We start from the raw sequence: 18,540 nt of genomic DNA, 5'->3' as shown, positions 1-18,540 counted from the left end.
CACCACCACTAAGAATGCGGCCACACGCGCAGAGCTTATATGCAAAGACATGATTGTTTTCGAAGGCCACCTACACACCTGCCCAAAGGCATGTTATATCAGTAAGAGCACGTGGGGGGTAATGCCAATGAGAATTCACTCAGTGATGCCAGTGGGAATGTGGTCAGTGCGAAACTCCAAGGTTTTTTTCTTTTCTTTTTTTGAAGGAAGTGAAGGAAAACAGCATTCTCTGGGTATATTAGCCTACCTGAAAAATGAATTGAACATCTATCAACTATTTGATCTGAATGTGCACCCCATTATTCTTAAACAACATCTTGTGAAATGTCTATAGGACTTCGGTCCTCTGCTCTCAGACTTGATGTCGCGGTCCCTCATAACGGAACTCCGTTTACATTATTCATACGGAGGAGGGTGTGACTTGTTGGCTCTTTTTTCCGCCTGTATAAAACGAGAAGTTGGTGTAAAAGAAATTACAGATGGAGAAGGCTCACCAGCACGCTGTGTCACAGAAAGTCCCCTTAAGCCTGTGTGACAGCTCACATACTGTCCCTTTGTGACCAGCTTTAAAGACAGAATGCCCGCTCTATGTTTGCTTTGTCTGGCCGCAGCACTGGCTGCGTTCACGCGGCTCGCCGGTTCCGTGGGGCCGGTGATTCGGTGTGAGCGGTGCGATGCTGTGGCGCTCCTCCAGTGCAAACCCCTGCCCAAAGACTGCGCGGAGCAGGTCAGGGAGCCAGGCTGCGGCTGCTGCATGACGTGCGCCCTGGGCGAGGGACATGCATGTGGAGTGTACACGGCGAGGTGCGGCTCCGGCTTGAGCTGCCAGTACCAACCTGGGGAAAGCAAACCACTTCAGGCTCTACTGGAGGGACGGGGGCTGTGCTCCCCTGCCGCTTCTAAAAAACTCAACAGTATTCTCATTCCGGCTTCAAAAACAGGTAAGCGCTTATGCTTCAGACAACAGTCAGCTCCTTGTGGCGCAATAGGACAGTCTTGAGTTTCACATTGGTCGGAAAAAAATGTTTGTGGATGAAGAAACATCATAAAACGTGTGCCTGTCACATGTCACGTGTGCAGTAGGCTGAGGTATTCTGGCAGCGAATAATTCTGCTAAACTATCACCTGCCCATATTGGACAACTTTTTAGTCAGCAACCTTAACAAAGTGCACTTGGTGTTAAGCAGACGAGGTCCAGAGGCAAGACATCAACACAAATAGCTGCATGAGTAAACGTATTTACGGATTCTACTCACATTGTCATTTTATTCCTATACGCATGTTCTCACACTCAATTGTTCAAGAATGCAACTACATCCTTCAGCACTCCTATATGGGCACACCTGCGCTTCTTTTGCAACTTTGGGATATAGGCCTATGGTAACATACTTGATCTCCAAATTGATCAAATAATAATAATACAAAAACAAACACGTGAGTAGGGCCTAGGCCAATGTCACATTGATCCAGAAATTGAAACCTGAGTTGTAAGAAACGATTTCTTCACATTAAGACGTATGCAGCCTACATCATAGCCACGTCCTGGTGATTTGTCTTGGTTCCATGAGTTGTTACCACGAAGGTGCACATACAGGCTGTAGAGTGAATGGATGTTGTCTGCTGCTCACACTCACGCGGGAAACGGCACACATAACACCTGTTCGCGAGCACACACTGCATGTGTGTTTAGGGACGGCTGATGTCAGACCTCTGGGAGCCCCATATTACCTTCTTCCTGGCGATTCAGTTTAGCCATATACATTCAGAGCTGGCATGATTCACAAATGCATAGTTCTTCGACACTGCAATGCAGAAACACATGCAGATCATTTAATATCGTCCGATTCAGAAAAAAAATATGTTGTGTCCACTAATTCAATGGAACCAAATTACAAGAGGAAGTGAATAATCTAAAAAGAGCATATTTATCAAATGAAATTGATCTATAGCACCCCTGCTGGTCGCATGTTATAGGCTACTTGCAGTCTAGTGGTTTTCACCACCATCAGTCCCTAGCGCCAGCACAGCCTCTCCCCACAGACATTAACAAGCTCCCTGACCACAGTTTGTGCTGTTTACCCTCGTACATTATGCAAACAAATTGTGTAATGTGTTTATCTAAAAGCTTTGACTTCCTTGGTTGTATAAAAGTCAAGATGGACTATAAAATGGATGTCAGCAAGCATCTTTAACATATTTGAGTGTCTGGGCTGATTGGTTGGTAGTGTGTTTGAGTGAGTGTAGGACTCAGGGGGCCCAGCATGTCTCTAATTGATCAGGTGGTTGGCGCTGCATTGGTGGGCTGCCAGTCTACCATGCTCACATGTGCTACATCCCCAACAAGCCGCCCGCTGCTCCACCACAGCTCTATCTGCTTTGAGTTATAGTAAATCTATGTTTGTGTGTGTGAGCCACTGCATGTGTGTTCCCCAGAATTCTGCAGTCTCCCAGAGCTGCTTCTAAGCTGGCATGGCAAAAGTATAGGGCCCCACAACCACTAAAGGGCCGACCGAGGCTGGATGTTTAATCTCATTGGAACACAAATTAGGTTATTTTGCAGATGTCTGCTGATCCTTGAAGAGTTACCAGCATACATCAATTGTATGTATGTATATATATATATGTATATATATATATATATATATATATATATATATATATATATGTATATATATATATATATATATATATATATATATATATATATATATATATATATATATATATATATATATATATAATGTTTATTATTCAAATGTCTGTCATAAAGGTAGACATGGCCCTCTGTCTTCCCTCCTCTCCATGTTTGTGGTCATGTGGCCGAGATCTGCCACATGCTTGCTCTAACACTCTAATTCTCCCCTATGTGTTTGTTGATATTGACATAATAAGCTGTTATTGCTATGATTAACTATCTTTTATTTGCACTGCCAAATGCCTCAGAAGTGTCCTTAAAGATCTTGTTTACCCGAAGTTGAGTCTATCCTTTGGTCTGCATACTGTGGAAATTTGTGGATTTTAAATTGTCATGTTTCTGTTTATGACTTGGTTTCATCTGCGGTTCCAAAAAGCAGTTCAGAGGGCACAATCCATTTTGTGTGCTTTATGCATAGCTACCAATCATTCAGCCATACTTGCATGGCACTGCAGTCAAATGCATCCCTTTTATTATAAAGAGTTTACAATATATATTGAAAAACAAACTGGATTTCTGGATTTACTTACAGAGAACATTGGAAATCAAATTGAAGACGGCTCAGCAAATGCCACTGCCTCCATGACTGTGCTGCCCAGCTTGGTGAAAGGCGGTCACAGTCGTGTACCGACAGACACCAGACCATCAGTGCACAAGCTGTTCCAAAAAGATCTGAATAAGAAGACCCAAAGCTACAAGGTGGAGTCAGTGTCCGGTGGGGCCAATATGGATATGCACAACTTCTCCCTGGAGAACAAGAGGGAGACTGAGTATGTAAGTCAGAATACTGACTGTGTCTAAAATAGGAATAGCTTTATAGATAACAGTGTCCAATAGGCGGTCTGGAGGCCAAATCAAATGTCTTGGAGCGGAAATAGAACTATTATCTTTTTTTTTTTTAAATGTTTTTAGAACCATTATCTTCTTGAGAATATGCAAAACAAAATTTGTAGTACTTACCGTATATCCAACAGAGCCACCCCCTGGCTTGATTGAATTGTATATGATGTATGATGCTGCAGTGTATCAGTAATAGCTGATATGAATGGCACTGAATTGCCGACTTTGCCAAATCTATACTGTAGTTTTGTTCACGTGGTAAGCTTAAGGAATTTAGCTCAGCTTCAGCTTAATGGAAGGCTACCTTTTCGCAACACATTTCCACGCATTATCTATAAAAATATGTAGAGTGTTCTTGTTCATTATTCCTTAATTATAATTTGTGGTTTCGAGCTACAGCTACTACTTTCTATCTGTTTGCATCGTTTCAATGAAAGATACACTGCATCTTTCATTGAAACAATGCAATAATTTAGCCTACTGAAAGGCTAGCTTAACAGACATCAGTCCTTACCTTTGTTAAAACTTTGCTCCTATCTAAAAAGCACAATTTGGGAGGTCTCAGTAACATTTTCGCCATCTCGTTTAAGTAAATGTTGCCATCGCTGATCTCTCCATGTGAGCACGCCGTACGTGTTGGATGAGCTCAAAAAGTTTGTGCAATTCGAACTGCTCTTTTACAAGCAATTCGAATTTTAATTTTTCACTTTGTTGCAGGATTTACTTTTCTAAAATGTAATTATTTCTTTCTTTCACACATTTGCAACAGTAAAAGGAACTGGCCACCGTTCTTCCATACTGAGATATGTTCTTACCTGAGCTTAGACGAGTTGATGCGTACCTGACTGGTCTTTACGCTTGCGCTCAGTCACGCAAAAAGACCAAAGATGTTGTTGGCATTTAGCCTCTCCTCCTCTCCTCTATGGGGCCAAACGGAGGTGAAGTTAGAAGCGACCAAGCTCTACCACGATTCCCCTATTTAAATACGGTTGCGTGAGTACTTACACAATCCAAGTCTAGTCACACAAAATTAAACATGTCGATTTTCTAAGCGGATTAAAAGGGGTACTATATTGTAAGGCGTAATAACACCTTAGGAGCACTTCAACTTTTTATCCGCTCAGAAAATTGACATGTTTAATTTTGTGTGACTAGACTTGGATCGTGTAACTTTTCACGTTTCGAGCTATAACTACAATAATATTATTATTATTAAATGTATACATGTACCCTTGTCACCACCTTACACTATGGCGTACATCTGTGTTTCCATCTGTATTGGGGGGTAATAGGCTAGAGATTTATGATGTCACTCCTATAGTTTTCAAAAAGCTTACTACAATCTGAAAAAAATGATATGCTATATTTATCAATGTTGATTTTTTTCTTGAATAATTGTTTGGGTCATTTGGTTAATCACAAAGCATCTGTATCTGCATCAAGGAATGTCCAGCTGGCCCGATTGATCAGACCGTGCTTATTTGGTACCTGGATATCTGAGAATTCATGTTCAATTGACTTCAGTAAAATCATTTCAAATTGACGCTACTCTTACTTGAGTCAATAGTTTGGGTACTCTCCATGCTCTGTTCCAGGGTCCTTGTCGGCGAGAGATGGAGAGCATCCTGAACGGCCTTAAAATCAGCAACGTGCTCATCCCAGGAGGCTTCCGCATACCCAACTGTGACAGAAAAGGTTTCTACAAGAAAAAACAGGTACATTCATCTCCACTGTTTCCATGTCCCTTTTGGTTGATGACAAAGGGGACACACACACCTGCAGACATGCAAAAAAGATCCACCGCATGCCTGAACACTTCCTCGGAACCTCAGAGATTCATCCTACCCACCCACCCACACAATACACATGCTTTTTGCCTGCATAGGTTGCCTTGACAGCCACATCAACACTATATTATCAGAATGGCTAATAACTATGTATTACTGGGGTAAATGCACTGCAGCCGGCTGACTCATGGCGCACAGGAAATGAGGTGGGTCAGGTGTGTTTGTGGGAGCGTGTGGGGGGTAGGGATGTAAGAATGTGGTCTGGGAGTGTGTGTGGCACTGTCGATGTGGCCGCAGGGAAGTGTATGCATGGCGCTTGTTTGATGGCGGTAGTTTTGGTGAGGCTCTAGGTGTGGGGAGCTGTTGGTGAGGTAAAAAAAACAAACAGGCTGTCACTGGTTTAGTTTTTCTTGTCCGCGGTGCCGACTTGGGCCACCCATAGCTTGCTCATTTGGATAGAGGAGGGAAATGGAGCTTAGACCTGTTGAAGTGCCGATGATAAAGAGGCCCAATGGACACGGCCGACGTGCGCAGGTGTCGAACTGCGGGCCGTTTTTGTTTTTTTGGTTGTGTCGAGAAAACGATAATCATCCCTATCCCATTTCCGGATGTGAGGAATCTTATCGACCCCATTCTGAGAAACGCGTGAGTCACAGAAGTCTGCAGCCAAAAATGCTCTGACTCACTTCTAACCCATCTCAAGCAGGAGCAACCTCCAAAGTGATGCTTGCAGTAGTTAATTGTTTCCCAGAATGTCCAAATGTCTGAAACGCTCATTTTCTGTTCTCATTTCCAATTCAACGCCCCTGTTATGTGCGTGTGTGTGTGCGTTTATGTGTGTGTGTGTGTGTGTGTGTGTGTGTTGTGCAGTGTGTGCCAGCACTCTTCGCCCTTGTCTTAAAGACCTAGCAGCGGGATGTGGGGGTGTTGCGTTAAATCCATCCGTGGGGATATGCCTTCACGGTGTGTTGCAGAGATTTATGACCGGAAACAGTGCGAAGAGGAGACCGTGTGAACCGTCTAGTGACAATGCTGTGAAAAGAAGGAACAGGGGGAGGAGGAGGAGGGGGGTCGAGGACAAGGAACTACCAGCATCTTTTTTAAGTGGTCTCTTATCTTCAAACTCCTAACAGTACCAACTTTGTGATTGCATACTTTTACTGACACTGCTAAGTAAGTAGTGTCAGGAAGATAGTGTGAACTAAGACCTGTGGAGTGAATCAGTACTTTGGCAGTAATCCAAAATGCTACAATGATGTCACATTAGAGGTTTTATTTTACATATGACTCACTGACAAGGTTGTTAGAAAGACAAGCATAGTCAAAAACTGAATCTTAACAAAAAATCTCTGCAAAAGTCACATAGAGTTTTGGTCCTGCTATGATACACATCAGCAAGGCAGTTTATAGCAAGTGAAGGAGATTGAGTGGGTTAGGTTTGTTGTAACTAAGACGGAAAAGTGACTGTGGTCGGACTTTAATGAATAGCAATGCTGACAAGTTTTCACAGCGGAGAATGACCACAGAAACATCGGAAAATACTGTCAAGTCAGCCACTAACAAATCTCTTATCGAGCGCTTTATCTTTCTACACACTTTGTGGAAACATTTGCAAAGCAGCTTTTATAGCACCGATAGATTAAAGTTGCTTCCACTCTATTCCTGTAACAAATGAAATTGACCAACCTAAACATTGACTTGCTGCAGTTGTGAAGGTTGAAATTTAAACATGATGTGACATTTCGTTGCTGGTAACATAAGTGACTGTGCCTTAGCTACAGAGCAACCTATTTTTAGCATCTGTTATATGAATTGGCTCAGTATACCAGTGCAGGCCGTGCATGCCCAACACTGACCCACTCATTACGCCCTTGACTAGGTCTCTCTCTCTCCCTTATTCATCATGTCACCCGCCATCACTGCCCCCATTGTGCCCAGCCTACAGTCATGCGCTGGGTCTTTGTTTTCCATGCACGCTCCGTTGTCCATCCTGCCCTTCCTCCCACCTGGCTTTTCCTTCTATGTTTGGCCAGGAATCACCCCACAGAGGCCTGTGAATGGGACAGCAGTGTGTCTGCTGTGTGTATTTGTGTGTGCTCAGAGGAAGAGGGTTAAGGATGTGAGCCAGGTGCCTGAGAACTCTAATCCGCCCTCCTTCCCTTGGTCCTGCCAGTGCCAGGCCCATAAGGACTGACTTATTGAGCGGGACTCACAAAGATCTTTGGAAACGTACAGACTGACCACAATGGCTTTATAATAACTGGACAACCTTGGAGGACCCAGACAGCTATTTTCTCTCTGTCTCTTTTCCTCGCTGGATTTCTAATCCGCTGCCATGCCTCTCTCTGGAGCTCGTTTTTAATTTGCCTGTTGCATAACAAGCTACGTATCATCTATTCCTTAGTACCAATGAGAGGCTCGAGCTTTACCATAAAGCTCAAGTAAGACTGCAAAAAGAGAGAGCAGCCATTTACGCAAACTTCATTTTAAACTCGATCATCTTAAACAGGGATGTCCAAAGTGTGGCGCACTTAGAGCGGGTCGCATCATGATCAGAAGGTCATGGGTTTGAATCCCAGCTCTCGGAAATGCACACTGTCGTTGTGTCCCTGGGCAAGACACTCTAGTTGCCTCCTGTGTACATTGGTGTATGAATGAGAGAGTGAATGGGTGCCTGGTTACTTACTGTAAAGCGCTTTGGGCCTGATAAAGGTAGAAAAGCGCTTTACAGGAGTGCACACACCTCATGAAGGTAGCATTATGAATGTTTGCTGAGGATAAAAGCTGTTAAATTTGTCAATGTCTATAACCAAAATGCTGTCTTTCCTTATGAGAGTTCATTTTTACTAAACCCACAACATGAGTCATCATTATATAGCCAGCTTTTTTTGTAAATGGATCCCGGTGCCTGATGAAGTTAGAAAAAATTGTCAATACTCAACCAAAATGGCGTTGGCCTTTGTCCCACATAATGTACGTAGCACAATAGTAGAAATGTTCAAATATGAACGACTGGACTGGGTGGATTTATTTGAGGAGAGGTCAACATGTAAGACTGGTTAAACACTTACAAGCTTTGTGTTTAATCATTCTTACATCTTGAATGCAAAAATGAGAAGAAGCTTCTGAGGATGAAATGAATCAACCCAGACCAGTTCAGATTTCAAATCTCTACCATAATGGATCATTCCTGGATGACTGAGAGCCTGGACAGAAGCTGTAAGGAAAATATAGCTTAAGATTATGCCTAATAGTTTGCAGATGAAAGAGAGACTGAGTGGAAATTCAAAGGTAGCCAAGCAACAGGGGGAATGCACACATGCCCATTTTGCTCTTCCTCTCCCTTCCGCTTTTCCTTTTGGCTTTTCAGCCTCCCCATACAAGCACACAGTGACACACACACACCAGGCAGGCAGGCGCATACAGGACTCTGTCATCATTAACCAGAGCAGGAACACAATGTTAAGCTCCTACCCAGGCCTATCCGCTGAGCTATTATAGAAGCTGTTCACAGACGATGATTCTGCAAAGGGGAAGGAGAGAGGCATAGCGGACAAGAAAAGGAAGGAGAAAAAGTTCCTCAAGAATCCCTTGATGATGTTGAGTATGTGAGAACAAGGTGTGCTGCGATGCCCCCAGACTGCTGCAGTAGTTGTTGGCAAGGTATTTTAATAGGCCTGTGTCTCTATAAAGCTGCCTTTGATCATGCGCCCAGGCTGCACGTGGAGGCTGAGCACCAGAGCAGACACCTGGCCACAGTCTAAAGCTGGCCTGTCTGCCTCTCACCAATACGGTCATGAGCATATATTCATTATGTTGTTGAATTGTGTTAGTAGGGTTAGGTGCCCAAGAATGATGAAGAATAACAACTATATCCTCTGTATGTTTTCAGTTTTTGCCGTCTGCATTTAATAAAAGGAGTTTTATCTGGTCTTGCATTGCAGGGTCAACATTAGAGACCGCGTAATAACCCATGAGCTTGGATGAAGGGAGTTGTGGAGACTTGTTATGGATTTTCAGCAAATCTATGGCCGTATATAGCAGATCCTCATTCCCTATAATCATTGTTTTGGCAATCAGCTTGCATTTGCACAGAGGCGAGGTCGCGGTTCACTTCACTGCCAACATTGCTGTATGTTGGACTGTCAATATTTGAGAACTCTCAATGTTGTAACCTGACCATAATTTGTATTTATTTGTTTATTTGGCCGGGACAGTGCATGGTAATGAACATACATGGGCCTCATGCATGTAGTTTTTATCATGCCACGGAGTAAAATAGTTTTTTGACAGTGTTAAATAGTTTGAGTAAATATGGTAACTATGCCACAGCCACTGTCTGGGAGGTTGTGACAGACTGTAACTGTTATGAGCTTGCATTGGTCTCAGTTTCATATACCTTAAATAGGCTCATAAAGTTGCCACTTTACAAAGGCCGCCCCCCGGTGAGATATTGAATAGTACTGCATACGTGTGAGCAGGTGGGAGGTATGGTCTGTGTACATATGGAACATACAAGTCCTGTTTGTGTCTGGCAATATGTTTGCTGATGCTTGTTTATGTATGCTCATGTGCACGCTCACATGCACGCTACCGCCATAATCAGCTCCAGATGATTTTGTATGTCTGCCAGTTTCCCAGAATAGAAGCACTGGTTTCCCTGCAGCCCTCCAACTGGCCTTGGCAAATATTTTAGCAACTCTATGTTTACCTTCACACTCACTCAGTGCGTCGCTCATTCGCTGTCACGCTACTCAGAAAAGATTGAGTGTATTTAAATCCAGTATTTTATATTGATCAAAGGGATCACATGGCACACCAAAGAGAGAAGTAGCTCTGGTGTTTTGTCTTGAGGTGGATTGTGAATGATTACTTTTGAGCACTTTGTTCCTTCTAATATCACAAACACACTCACACATTCATGCCTCACTGTGTGCTGACACTGTGGCTCTGAGGGGAATGTCTTGTCCATGGACAGGACTTTACGCATTGCCAGTTGCAGGACTGTGACACTTTGTCTGACTTTCTTCCTAGTGCCGTCCATCCAAAGGACGAAGGAGGGGCTACTGCTGGTGTGTGGACAAATATGGGCAGCCACTACCTGGATTTGACCGAAGAGAGCGAGGTGAGACCCAGTGTTACAACCTGGAGAGCAAGTGAGAGCGAAGAGGATCTCCGAGAAGAGGGTTGAGGACAGAGGAAGGAACAAGAGCCTGCTTTGCTCTTGCACGTAGATTTCTGTAAACATTTGAAGGAGCTCTGGACCTTTCAGGTCCAATTTCTATCGGCAAAGGAGGGAAGGGGAAAGGGGTGGAACCTTTGTGACTGGCCCCGAGTCTGTCACAGCCATCTGCCTGTGCTTAGGGAGTGCTATCCTGTAATAATAACAATAAAAAATGAACCGAATAAGCTGAAAGTTGAGAGAAGCAAGTGGAGAGTTATATTATCATCTGCACTATTCTTTTAGGAGGAAAGAGGGACTTTTTCCACTCACTTTGAAGAGGACATTTTTGAGACTGTAACCGAAAAATCCACGCCATCTGTGTGTGTGTATCCTCCGTCTGCATGTCTGCACAACTGTATTTGTGTAAATACTAACTGTCCTTAAGCTCAGTTCAGACTTGTTAGACTGCCCTCCCATAGTTTACAATGCTGAAAAATCTTTCTGGCTCAGGGTTCGTTCTGAAGTGAAGGATTACAGCAAAGCTTTGTCTTCCCTTAATTCCTGCCAAGGATTGTGTACCTCTACAGGAGGAAGTGAGCTTGTTGCTATTGTTACAGTGCCTTAAAATGTACGTGTTCTTCTCCATAAACTCCTTGGGACAGGTTAAAGGAATACCCAAACTAAAGCCTTGGTCTGATCATATTCTGTGCAAACATGGACAAACAGTATTTAAAACAAAGAAAAATTACAAACATGAATGACAGTGTGCGGGGGGAAAAAAGCTTGAATTGAGTCAATGTAGCACAATGTACTTATGATGGCAGCTCTTTTAGTGAAAGATTTTCTATAGCCTTTTCTATTCCCTCTCACAGAACAATGCACTGCAATCCCAAAAGATGAATTGACAAATGCACACTTTACCTGAGAAGGTGGTTCTAACAATGTTTAGACACAATTTAACCAGATGTTACATCAAAATGAGATCATCATCAGTGTTGTAGCTGTTCCCAAGTCACAAGTGAGTGCCCTATTTAAGTGCATGACCAATCCTTTGGCAGTGAAGCGTTGACATGTGGGCAGCAGAGAGACTGTTTGTGCGACAGAGCTTTCTGTTGACTTTTTAGTGTTTTTGTGGGTCCCCATGGGAAGACTTTATAACTCATGTGAATCCAACTTTTCCACAGCAAATGAGCAAGAGTGCATTAAGTCATTAAGTGTTCAAAGTCTGCTCTCCTCAAAAACAACTTGTTTTCTTGCAGCTTTCACAGCACAGAATGATGTCTGTCCAAGGCCTGACACTGTCCAGACATTTCATGTTTTTCTAATGGCCAACTAGAGAGGACATTTTTCTAAATATGCCTTAAATCTTTTAAAGGTGTGTCAGCACCATGGATACTAAACTCATTGTTGCAGACTTGTATGCAGCTTTTACTGGCGTAAAAGTAATAAGTAATAAATCATCTATATTTGATCATGAATTTGTAACAAACAATTGCAATTGTTGAATTGTTGGTGAAACATAGACTTAGTACCAGGTCACGTGTTACTGGGTTGAGTATTCCTTTAACATGTCACTATTTAATACTATACTGTCTTACATCCCATTTCTGCTCAGCTTCTCTGCTCACCCCCTTGTCCGCGGGCTGAGGCCCTCCTGACCCTCATGTATGTTCTTAATCTTTGTGCCTGTTCTCCCTGTGTGTTCACTAACCGTCTCTGCACTCCTCTGTCAGTGGTGCCCTGGTGTGTGCTTGTGTCATCAGCCACAGCTGCCCTGATGCTTCAAGCTCAAGCACAAGCACTTAAAGCACTTTAGCTGCGTCGTCCTTGGTCAATTAATGCAGTTAAAGACTGGACCTATCCTTCCTCATAGCTGATGTTAGCTCAAACAGTCCACTTAAACCTGGAGAACTGAAGCCATGCCAGGACAGATAGTGAACGCCCCTTCCACTCAATGCAACTAGTTTACTTTTTTATAGTGTTTCATTTCTTTGAATGATGCCTGTTTGCATATATGCCAACAAGTCTCCACAAGGTGGACACAGCACCAAATATGCATTGACAAAAGAACAAGGGGTCTGAGGAAGGGAGCTCCTTCCTGCTCAGTGCACTCCCTGATCCTGTGTAAAGACTTGAACAGTGGCGAGTGCTTGCCCAGTAGCTTGGTTGTGTACATTTGGCTGTACACTTCTATTGCTAATCACAAGTAAATCCAGCTAATTGGTGCTATATACCATCTGCTCAAAGACTTGATGTACAGGGACGATTAAAAACTCGTGTAAGCTATGCCCTCCTTTATATTTGTAAGTGTCTTTTTGAAATATATTATTAATATTATTTCATGGCCAGCAGTGTGTCTGACTAGACATCATGTACAGTACTTAAAAATGAGATATTTATCTAAGAAAGAGTTATAAGCTGATTCAAACTTGGTTTTCGTCTATGAACAGTTCATCAGTTGCACAGTGGATGATTCAGTGTATTGTGGGGATTATAATCACTAATGAATGTTTTATTATTGAACCTTTTGTTCTATAAGCTTTTGTTCTGAAGTTCAGCCTGTGTCAGTCAGACACATGGCCTCTGTTGTGGCATTAGATTAAAGCCTTCATTTGAGTCTCTCCATGTACACCCAGACATCCAGCCTGTCTCTACAGCACTCATACAGTCACGGCTACAACCTACTATGGTACAATGTTTTCTCCTGATATTATAAACCTCTCTGTTCACGGGTAAATGATTATCCTCAAAAATCTGAGTGAAGCTTTTCACAGTACTAAACTAGAGATCGAAGCAATTATTTTCTCTGAAAATGACTTTGATTCAAAATGTAATTTGTATTTAATGTGCTTTTTATAAAAAATAAAAAGTGATGTGTATAAAACATGTTTGCAGACATTGAACTATTAATATTGAATCATTATTTTGAGATTGTGATCATTTTGTATAACACTTTATGATACCTGTCTATCATCCTCAAAACATATCTTGAGATTTGAATGGCATTGACCAAACATCTAAAAAAAAGGGTGTGTTTTCATGACCTCTGTTGTTATCGGTCAAGACTGTACAAATTAGCTCCTGTTGAAGATCTTGAATGCAATCAGGCTCCTCTCAGTCTTGGAATGTGTCCGTAAGGATAAAGCAAAGGTTCAATATGTAACGAATAAAAATAAATCCAGTGGTGCCAGGCAGGCTGGCAGTGGGCACCAGAGGTTGAAGCAAATTCCTGTAGTCGACCAAGGCAAACAGAGAGGAGCTTAAAAGCAGAGAGCGTGGGATGGCCAGTAGAACGCCACTGTTAGATGATCAAGATAACACACACATTGTCTTCTGTGTGGAAGGTCAGAGCTACACAGGCTAACACAGCATCTTTGCACTTTATGTTATCTCCTTCTGTAGTTAATGTTGTTCAAATTAGTAAAAAGGTTCATAGATTTGAAGCTGTTGTATGAGGGAAAACATTTAGGCAACACCACAAAACACGCTCCCACTAAATTGTGCAAATCATCAATATTTCTAAAATAATTCAAGCAATGACAACATAAGTAATCATATAGTTATAAAGTTAGATCATGTGAGGTCATCAGATTCACCTTGTGCCTTGTAAACTAAATACTGTATAACAGCCACACAGAGTCCAATAGATTGGTTTGATGAATAAAACGTTCATAAATGTACAGATGGTAAACATTTTCCCGGTAATGGTCCATATTTGGGGCAGAGTCTGACAGTTGTGGTGACTTGTTGTCTCTCTCACTCAGATGTGACAGCAAACTGTGCATATTTGGGCTCTGGGGCAAAACAACACAACAAGTCTGTGTACTGTGGGGAAACTATTTGGGGTATTTTTTATGATATTTTGATAAATCTACATGGCCGCAGTTTGGTCATTCAAGAAAGCAGCTATAGAAATATCTGCTGTGGTACAAAAATAAACCATGTTTGTACCACAGTCATATAGAAGTTGAAGGTATTATTGTTTTTACAGTTATGTGATGTCCTCAATTTGATCTTCCAATGCTGACTACTTTTGATCAAGAAGTAGCTAATTGCTGCTTGTATTGTAGATCCCAATTAAAATATGCATTTTAAATAATACTAATTAAACAGATAAAACTGCAACCAAAATATACAGACTTCAACAGTAACAACAGGTGGCCTAATGTTGCCTATATGAATAAAAGGAGGAGCATAGATATGGTCATGACTGTAATGTTTTTATTAAATATATGACTTTCTTCCATTACATGTTACAAAAGTGTACAGTGAGTGAGCATCACTCTCTCTCTCTGACAGCAGCATGTGTGCAGAGCACCTCTCTGAGGAGGTGCTCCTGTGGTCATGTGTTTTTGGTCAGAGAGAAGACACACATGTACAGTCAAATACTAAGTCTTGTTTGGACAAACACAAGTGACAGCAGACACATAAATATCGGAGGTAGGTAAATGTAGAAATACCCGTGTGAGGAATGGTGCAGGATGCACCGTCTCGTGTTAAATCTGCAGCCCCATGGAACCATGGGATATGTTTTCTGAGAAGGAACCCCCACTGGGGGTTTGCATTACTGACAAGAGCTGAGAATGCGTCACATCGGAATCAAAAACAAATAGACATTACATTTGCAACAATGTGAAGTATCAACATTTAGAAATATTTCTAAATGACATTTGGTCACTCAGTGCTTTTTCTGATTTGGTTCATCACCAACCAAATCATAGACAACTCCATCACTATGGAGTTTCTCAGAGCCAAGTTACACATAGACTTTGTACACACTTTAAAATAATATCAGTAAGGCAATAATGATATAAATACTTATAAAATAATTGCAAGTAATAAAAATGCAAAAATAAATAAGGCAGAAATCTCAACACAAAAGCATCAACATACAAATGAAAATAGATTCTCTCTCTTTGGGACGGGGTCTGAAGGGGTTGGGACAGTGTCCCACAATGACAGTGTACCTGAAATCAATAAATAAACAGCTAACATGAACATTAGTGGCTTCTTGGTAGGCGATCACATCACTGTCTGATCTCTAAGGGCACTCAGCGTCAGCAGGCAGGTCTGTTGAACCCAAAAGCTTTTTGCCATTCCAGGAGTTTACACACCAGCACCGACCCCGCTGGCCGTCTAGAGAAGACTCGCACTGAAAGAGAGACAAACCTGTGATTTAGACTGTTGTCCGCCATGCTCAGTCATGCACAACTAACAGTGACATCATCTGTAACATAAACTAGTCTTCACTGTGTGAGAACTAAATAAATAAAAGTGTCAAAACAAAACATCTGATGAACACACCTGTTTGGATTTGTACAGCCCGTGCTTGTCACAGTTTGGCAGGTAAAATCTGGTTAACTTGTCTCCTAATTTCTGTTGGGACCTGGCAATTTTCTCCAAGGCTCTCTGCAGCTCCACATGACAAGGTCCCTGCAGAACATACAACAAGCCACATAATAAGCAACATTATCAAATGCTAACAGTCAACACTTGACTGTTAGTATTATGTTTTAAAGTAATCTAGAGTTGACACTTTCACTTCAATGTCCCAGTTTAGTCCCCATTCTTTTCAGAGCAGCACTTGAGCTCCCCCCGGTGGCTGCTTATGTCTGTGTTCCCAAAACTTTGTGTTCCCTATGATTCACTGTGTTTCAATGTCATAAATAAGAGTGTCTCACCTGCTCCACCAACTTCTTGCGGATGGCGATTAGTTTAGCCTTCATGCTCTCCTGTGCGTCCGCTGCGGCCCGGGGGTCGTAAGGCTTGTTGTGGCCGGAGAGATAGATGCTTGATCCTGGGTCAGAGACGATGGCAGCGTTGTCCATTTCCACTTCTGGCTCCACCTGCTCTGTAAGAGAAAGTTCGAGCACGTGAGTTTGTATGTAGGCTATTGTTGATAGGCTCCCCTTTATTGGATTCAGTAGTAGGCTATTGTTTATGTCCAGATTAAATTTAGTTAATTTCTCTAATTGTCTGGGTGACACAGTATTTAAAATGATATAGCCCGCTTTGATTATGCTACACAAAATCACCTCTACAAAAATAAAAGTAGCAATCTAAAAAACAAAACGAAATCTTAAAATGGCATAACAATAACTGAGGCTGTGCCATTAAAATGCACCATAGCGCGTCATGGTAACAGCTGAAGGCTGTGCATAAGTCATGACAGTCGCTGAGCCTATCTGAGGTAAAGGTCGGCTCTTACCTTGGAGTGGAGGCTGAGATGTGGGCTCTGCTTCGGGGATCTCCGTGCACACTGCCTGTCCCCGGGTGAGGGAGTGTAGCGGTCTGGGGTCGCCGGCTCTAGGGGTGCACCTCAGGCCGGAGCCGCAGGGCGCGGTGTAGATTCCACACAGCTCCCCGGAGCTCAGGGCACAAGCCTCACAGCATCCACAGCCTGGTTCACGAAGCACCTCGGCGCATCCAGGGGCCACCGCGGGACACTGGCTGAGCCTCTCTGGAGTGCAGGGGGCGCAGCGGATTGGCTCTGGCCCCAACACAGGGGACCCCATCACCAGATCGGACAGCACGGAGCACAGTGCGGCCACCAGGACGACATGCCTCTCATTAAATCCTCGCACAGCCGGCATGTCGCTTGTTTCTAACAGGAGAACGTTCAGGAGAATGTGGAGAGAGGAGGCAGCTCAGACCCGTGCTTCTTCAGTTGTCTTTCGTTTGATTAGGGGGAAATGTCTAAGTGTGGTTTGCGCGCAGCCGTATTTATAGCCGGCTCTTCTCTGAGTGGTTGACGCATCGGCGTTATGAATGATTTCTGAAAAGAAGGTGTAATGACACCGACTGCTCTGATTGGCCAGTCCGTGTCCGGTCAGGCGGCTCATTTGAATACAACAACCACGTCAATATTTATTTTGGAACAGCCAGTGCCTGCACGTATAACGTTGAGTGACGACACTGGTGTTTGATGTTGCAAGCGTAGACCCCCCTTTTCTCAACCCCATGTTACACCATTTTAGCCCACAGTGAAAGCACAAGTTTCATCTGAAAATAAGTTCAGCTGATTGAACTGCTTGTGAAGAGATTCATTGTGCCCAAGGGAACAACAAGTTCTGCACTAACAACATTGTTTATTCATGAGTGCTGTCCATTAATTGTTTTTTCTAAACTTGCACAACTTTAGAGGGGAAACTAATAATGAGCGCGCATTAAGCACGCCCACGCTGCAGACACAGGGCGCCTAATTGACACGAGCATGTTTGCAGAGGGATAATAAATACAACTTTCAGAAATAGCAGCGCAAATGAGGGTCACCGTTTACGCCTCTGAGCCGGGGGCTCGTGGGCCCACTGCGGTATGTCAGCCCTCGCCTCCATCGCGCGCACTGAAGCTTGCTTTGGGCCCAGTCCAGGAGTTGTCCCGCTGTAATGATCTGTTTCCTGGTTTAATAATAGAGCACAGCCTAAAGGGGGCCCACGCTGACATGGCTCAAGACACGTCCCTCTATTCTCATGGGGGTATTGATGCTCCCGCCTCTCGCGGCAAGGCCTTCACTTCTGTCCTAAGGCGAAGGTGATGTTGTCCTTTGAGTTTGCAAACGGCTCTTTCCCAACAGCAGGTCACCTTTTCTGATGCAATGTGGCAGTTTATGGCTTCATGCAATTGTCTATAGAATTGCATCATCTGTCAAATGGTGTGAACAGCCGTTCTCACGTGACGCCCAGATTTGTATTCCTGAACGCTCGAGGCTAAATAAAGCGTGCAGTGTAATCTGACGTGGCGTGAGAGCGAGCTGAGACCCAGTGCCCCGGGCCATAATCACATTATTATGTTGTAGTAGGCACATGAATCTCGGCGAATCATGGCTTAAGCATTTAGCCACCGGTGCGCCTGAAACGGACTTCACTTCTGCGCCTGGACTGAAAGTGCAGCTCCTTTATGGGCGATAGTTCCTGGCCTGAGCCCGTGTACAACACATGGTTTAAAGGGTTGTTCATGTCTGTTGTATCGTATGCTGTAAATGTTCTATTGTTTAACCATCAGGACTTTGTATTTCAGGGGGGAAATATTTCAACCCACTTTTAGGGTAGACAGAA

General features: G+C 43.2%; 2 protein-coding genes and 1 long non-coding RNA gene across 3 annotated transcripts in view; 1 reads left to right on the top strand and 2 right to left on the bottom strand.

Annotated features, from left to right (window-relative positions):
• Positions 1 to 625, bottom strand: part of LOC306976637 — a 54,062-nt gene extending 53,437 nt beyond the window's left edge. Inside the window, exon 1 of the long non-coding RNA XR_013793780.1 lies at positions 495 to 625. This is a non-coding gene — a long non-coding RNA (uncharacterized lncRNA). The remainder of the gene's footprint in view (positions 1 to 494) is intronic.
• On the top strand, positions 490 to 13,303 carry igfbp3 (insulin-like growth factor binding protein 3). The gene is made up of 4 exons (XM_079574627.1): positions 490 to 941; positions 3,228 to 3,469; positions 5,131 to 5,250; positions 10,357 to 13,303. The coding sequence occupies exons 1-4, from the start codon at positions 578 to 580 to the stop codon at positions 10,480 to 10,482; spliced, it is 852 nt and encodes a 283-aa protein (XP_079430753.1). The 5' UTR covers positions 490 to 577; the 3' UTR covers positions 10,483 to 13,303.
• A 1,387-nt stretch (positions 13,304 to 14,690) lies between these two features.
• igfbp1a (insulin-like growth factor binding protein 1a) lies at positions 14,691 to 17,216 on the bottom strand. The gene is made up of 4 exons (XM_079574628.1): positions 16,695 to 17,216; positions 16,168 to 16,337; positions 15,791 to 15,919; positions 14,691 to 15,638 (listed from the first exon to the last, which is right to left on the bottom strand). The coding sequence occupies exons 1-4, from the start codon at positions 17,077 to 17,079 to the stop codon at positions 15,528 to 15,530; spliced, it is 795 nt and encodes a 264-aa protein (XP_079430754.1). The 5' UTR covers positions 17,080 to 17,216; the 3' UTR covers positions 14,691 to 15,527.
• Positions 17,217 to 18,540: the final 1,324 nt, after the last annotated feature.

Source organism: Gobius niger (assembly GCF_951799975.1).
Source record: "Gobius niger genome assembly, chromosome: 17".
NCBI lineage: Eukaryota > Metazoa > Chordata > Actinopteri > Gobiiformes > Gobiidae > Gobius > Gobius niger.
The sequence above is the reverse complement of the archived record's forward strand: the minus strand, read 5'-3'. Positions and strand labels throughout refer to the sequence as shown.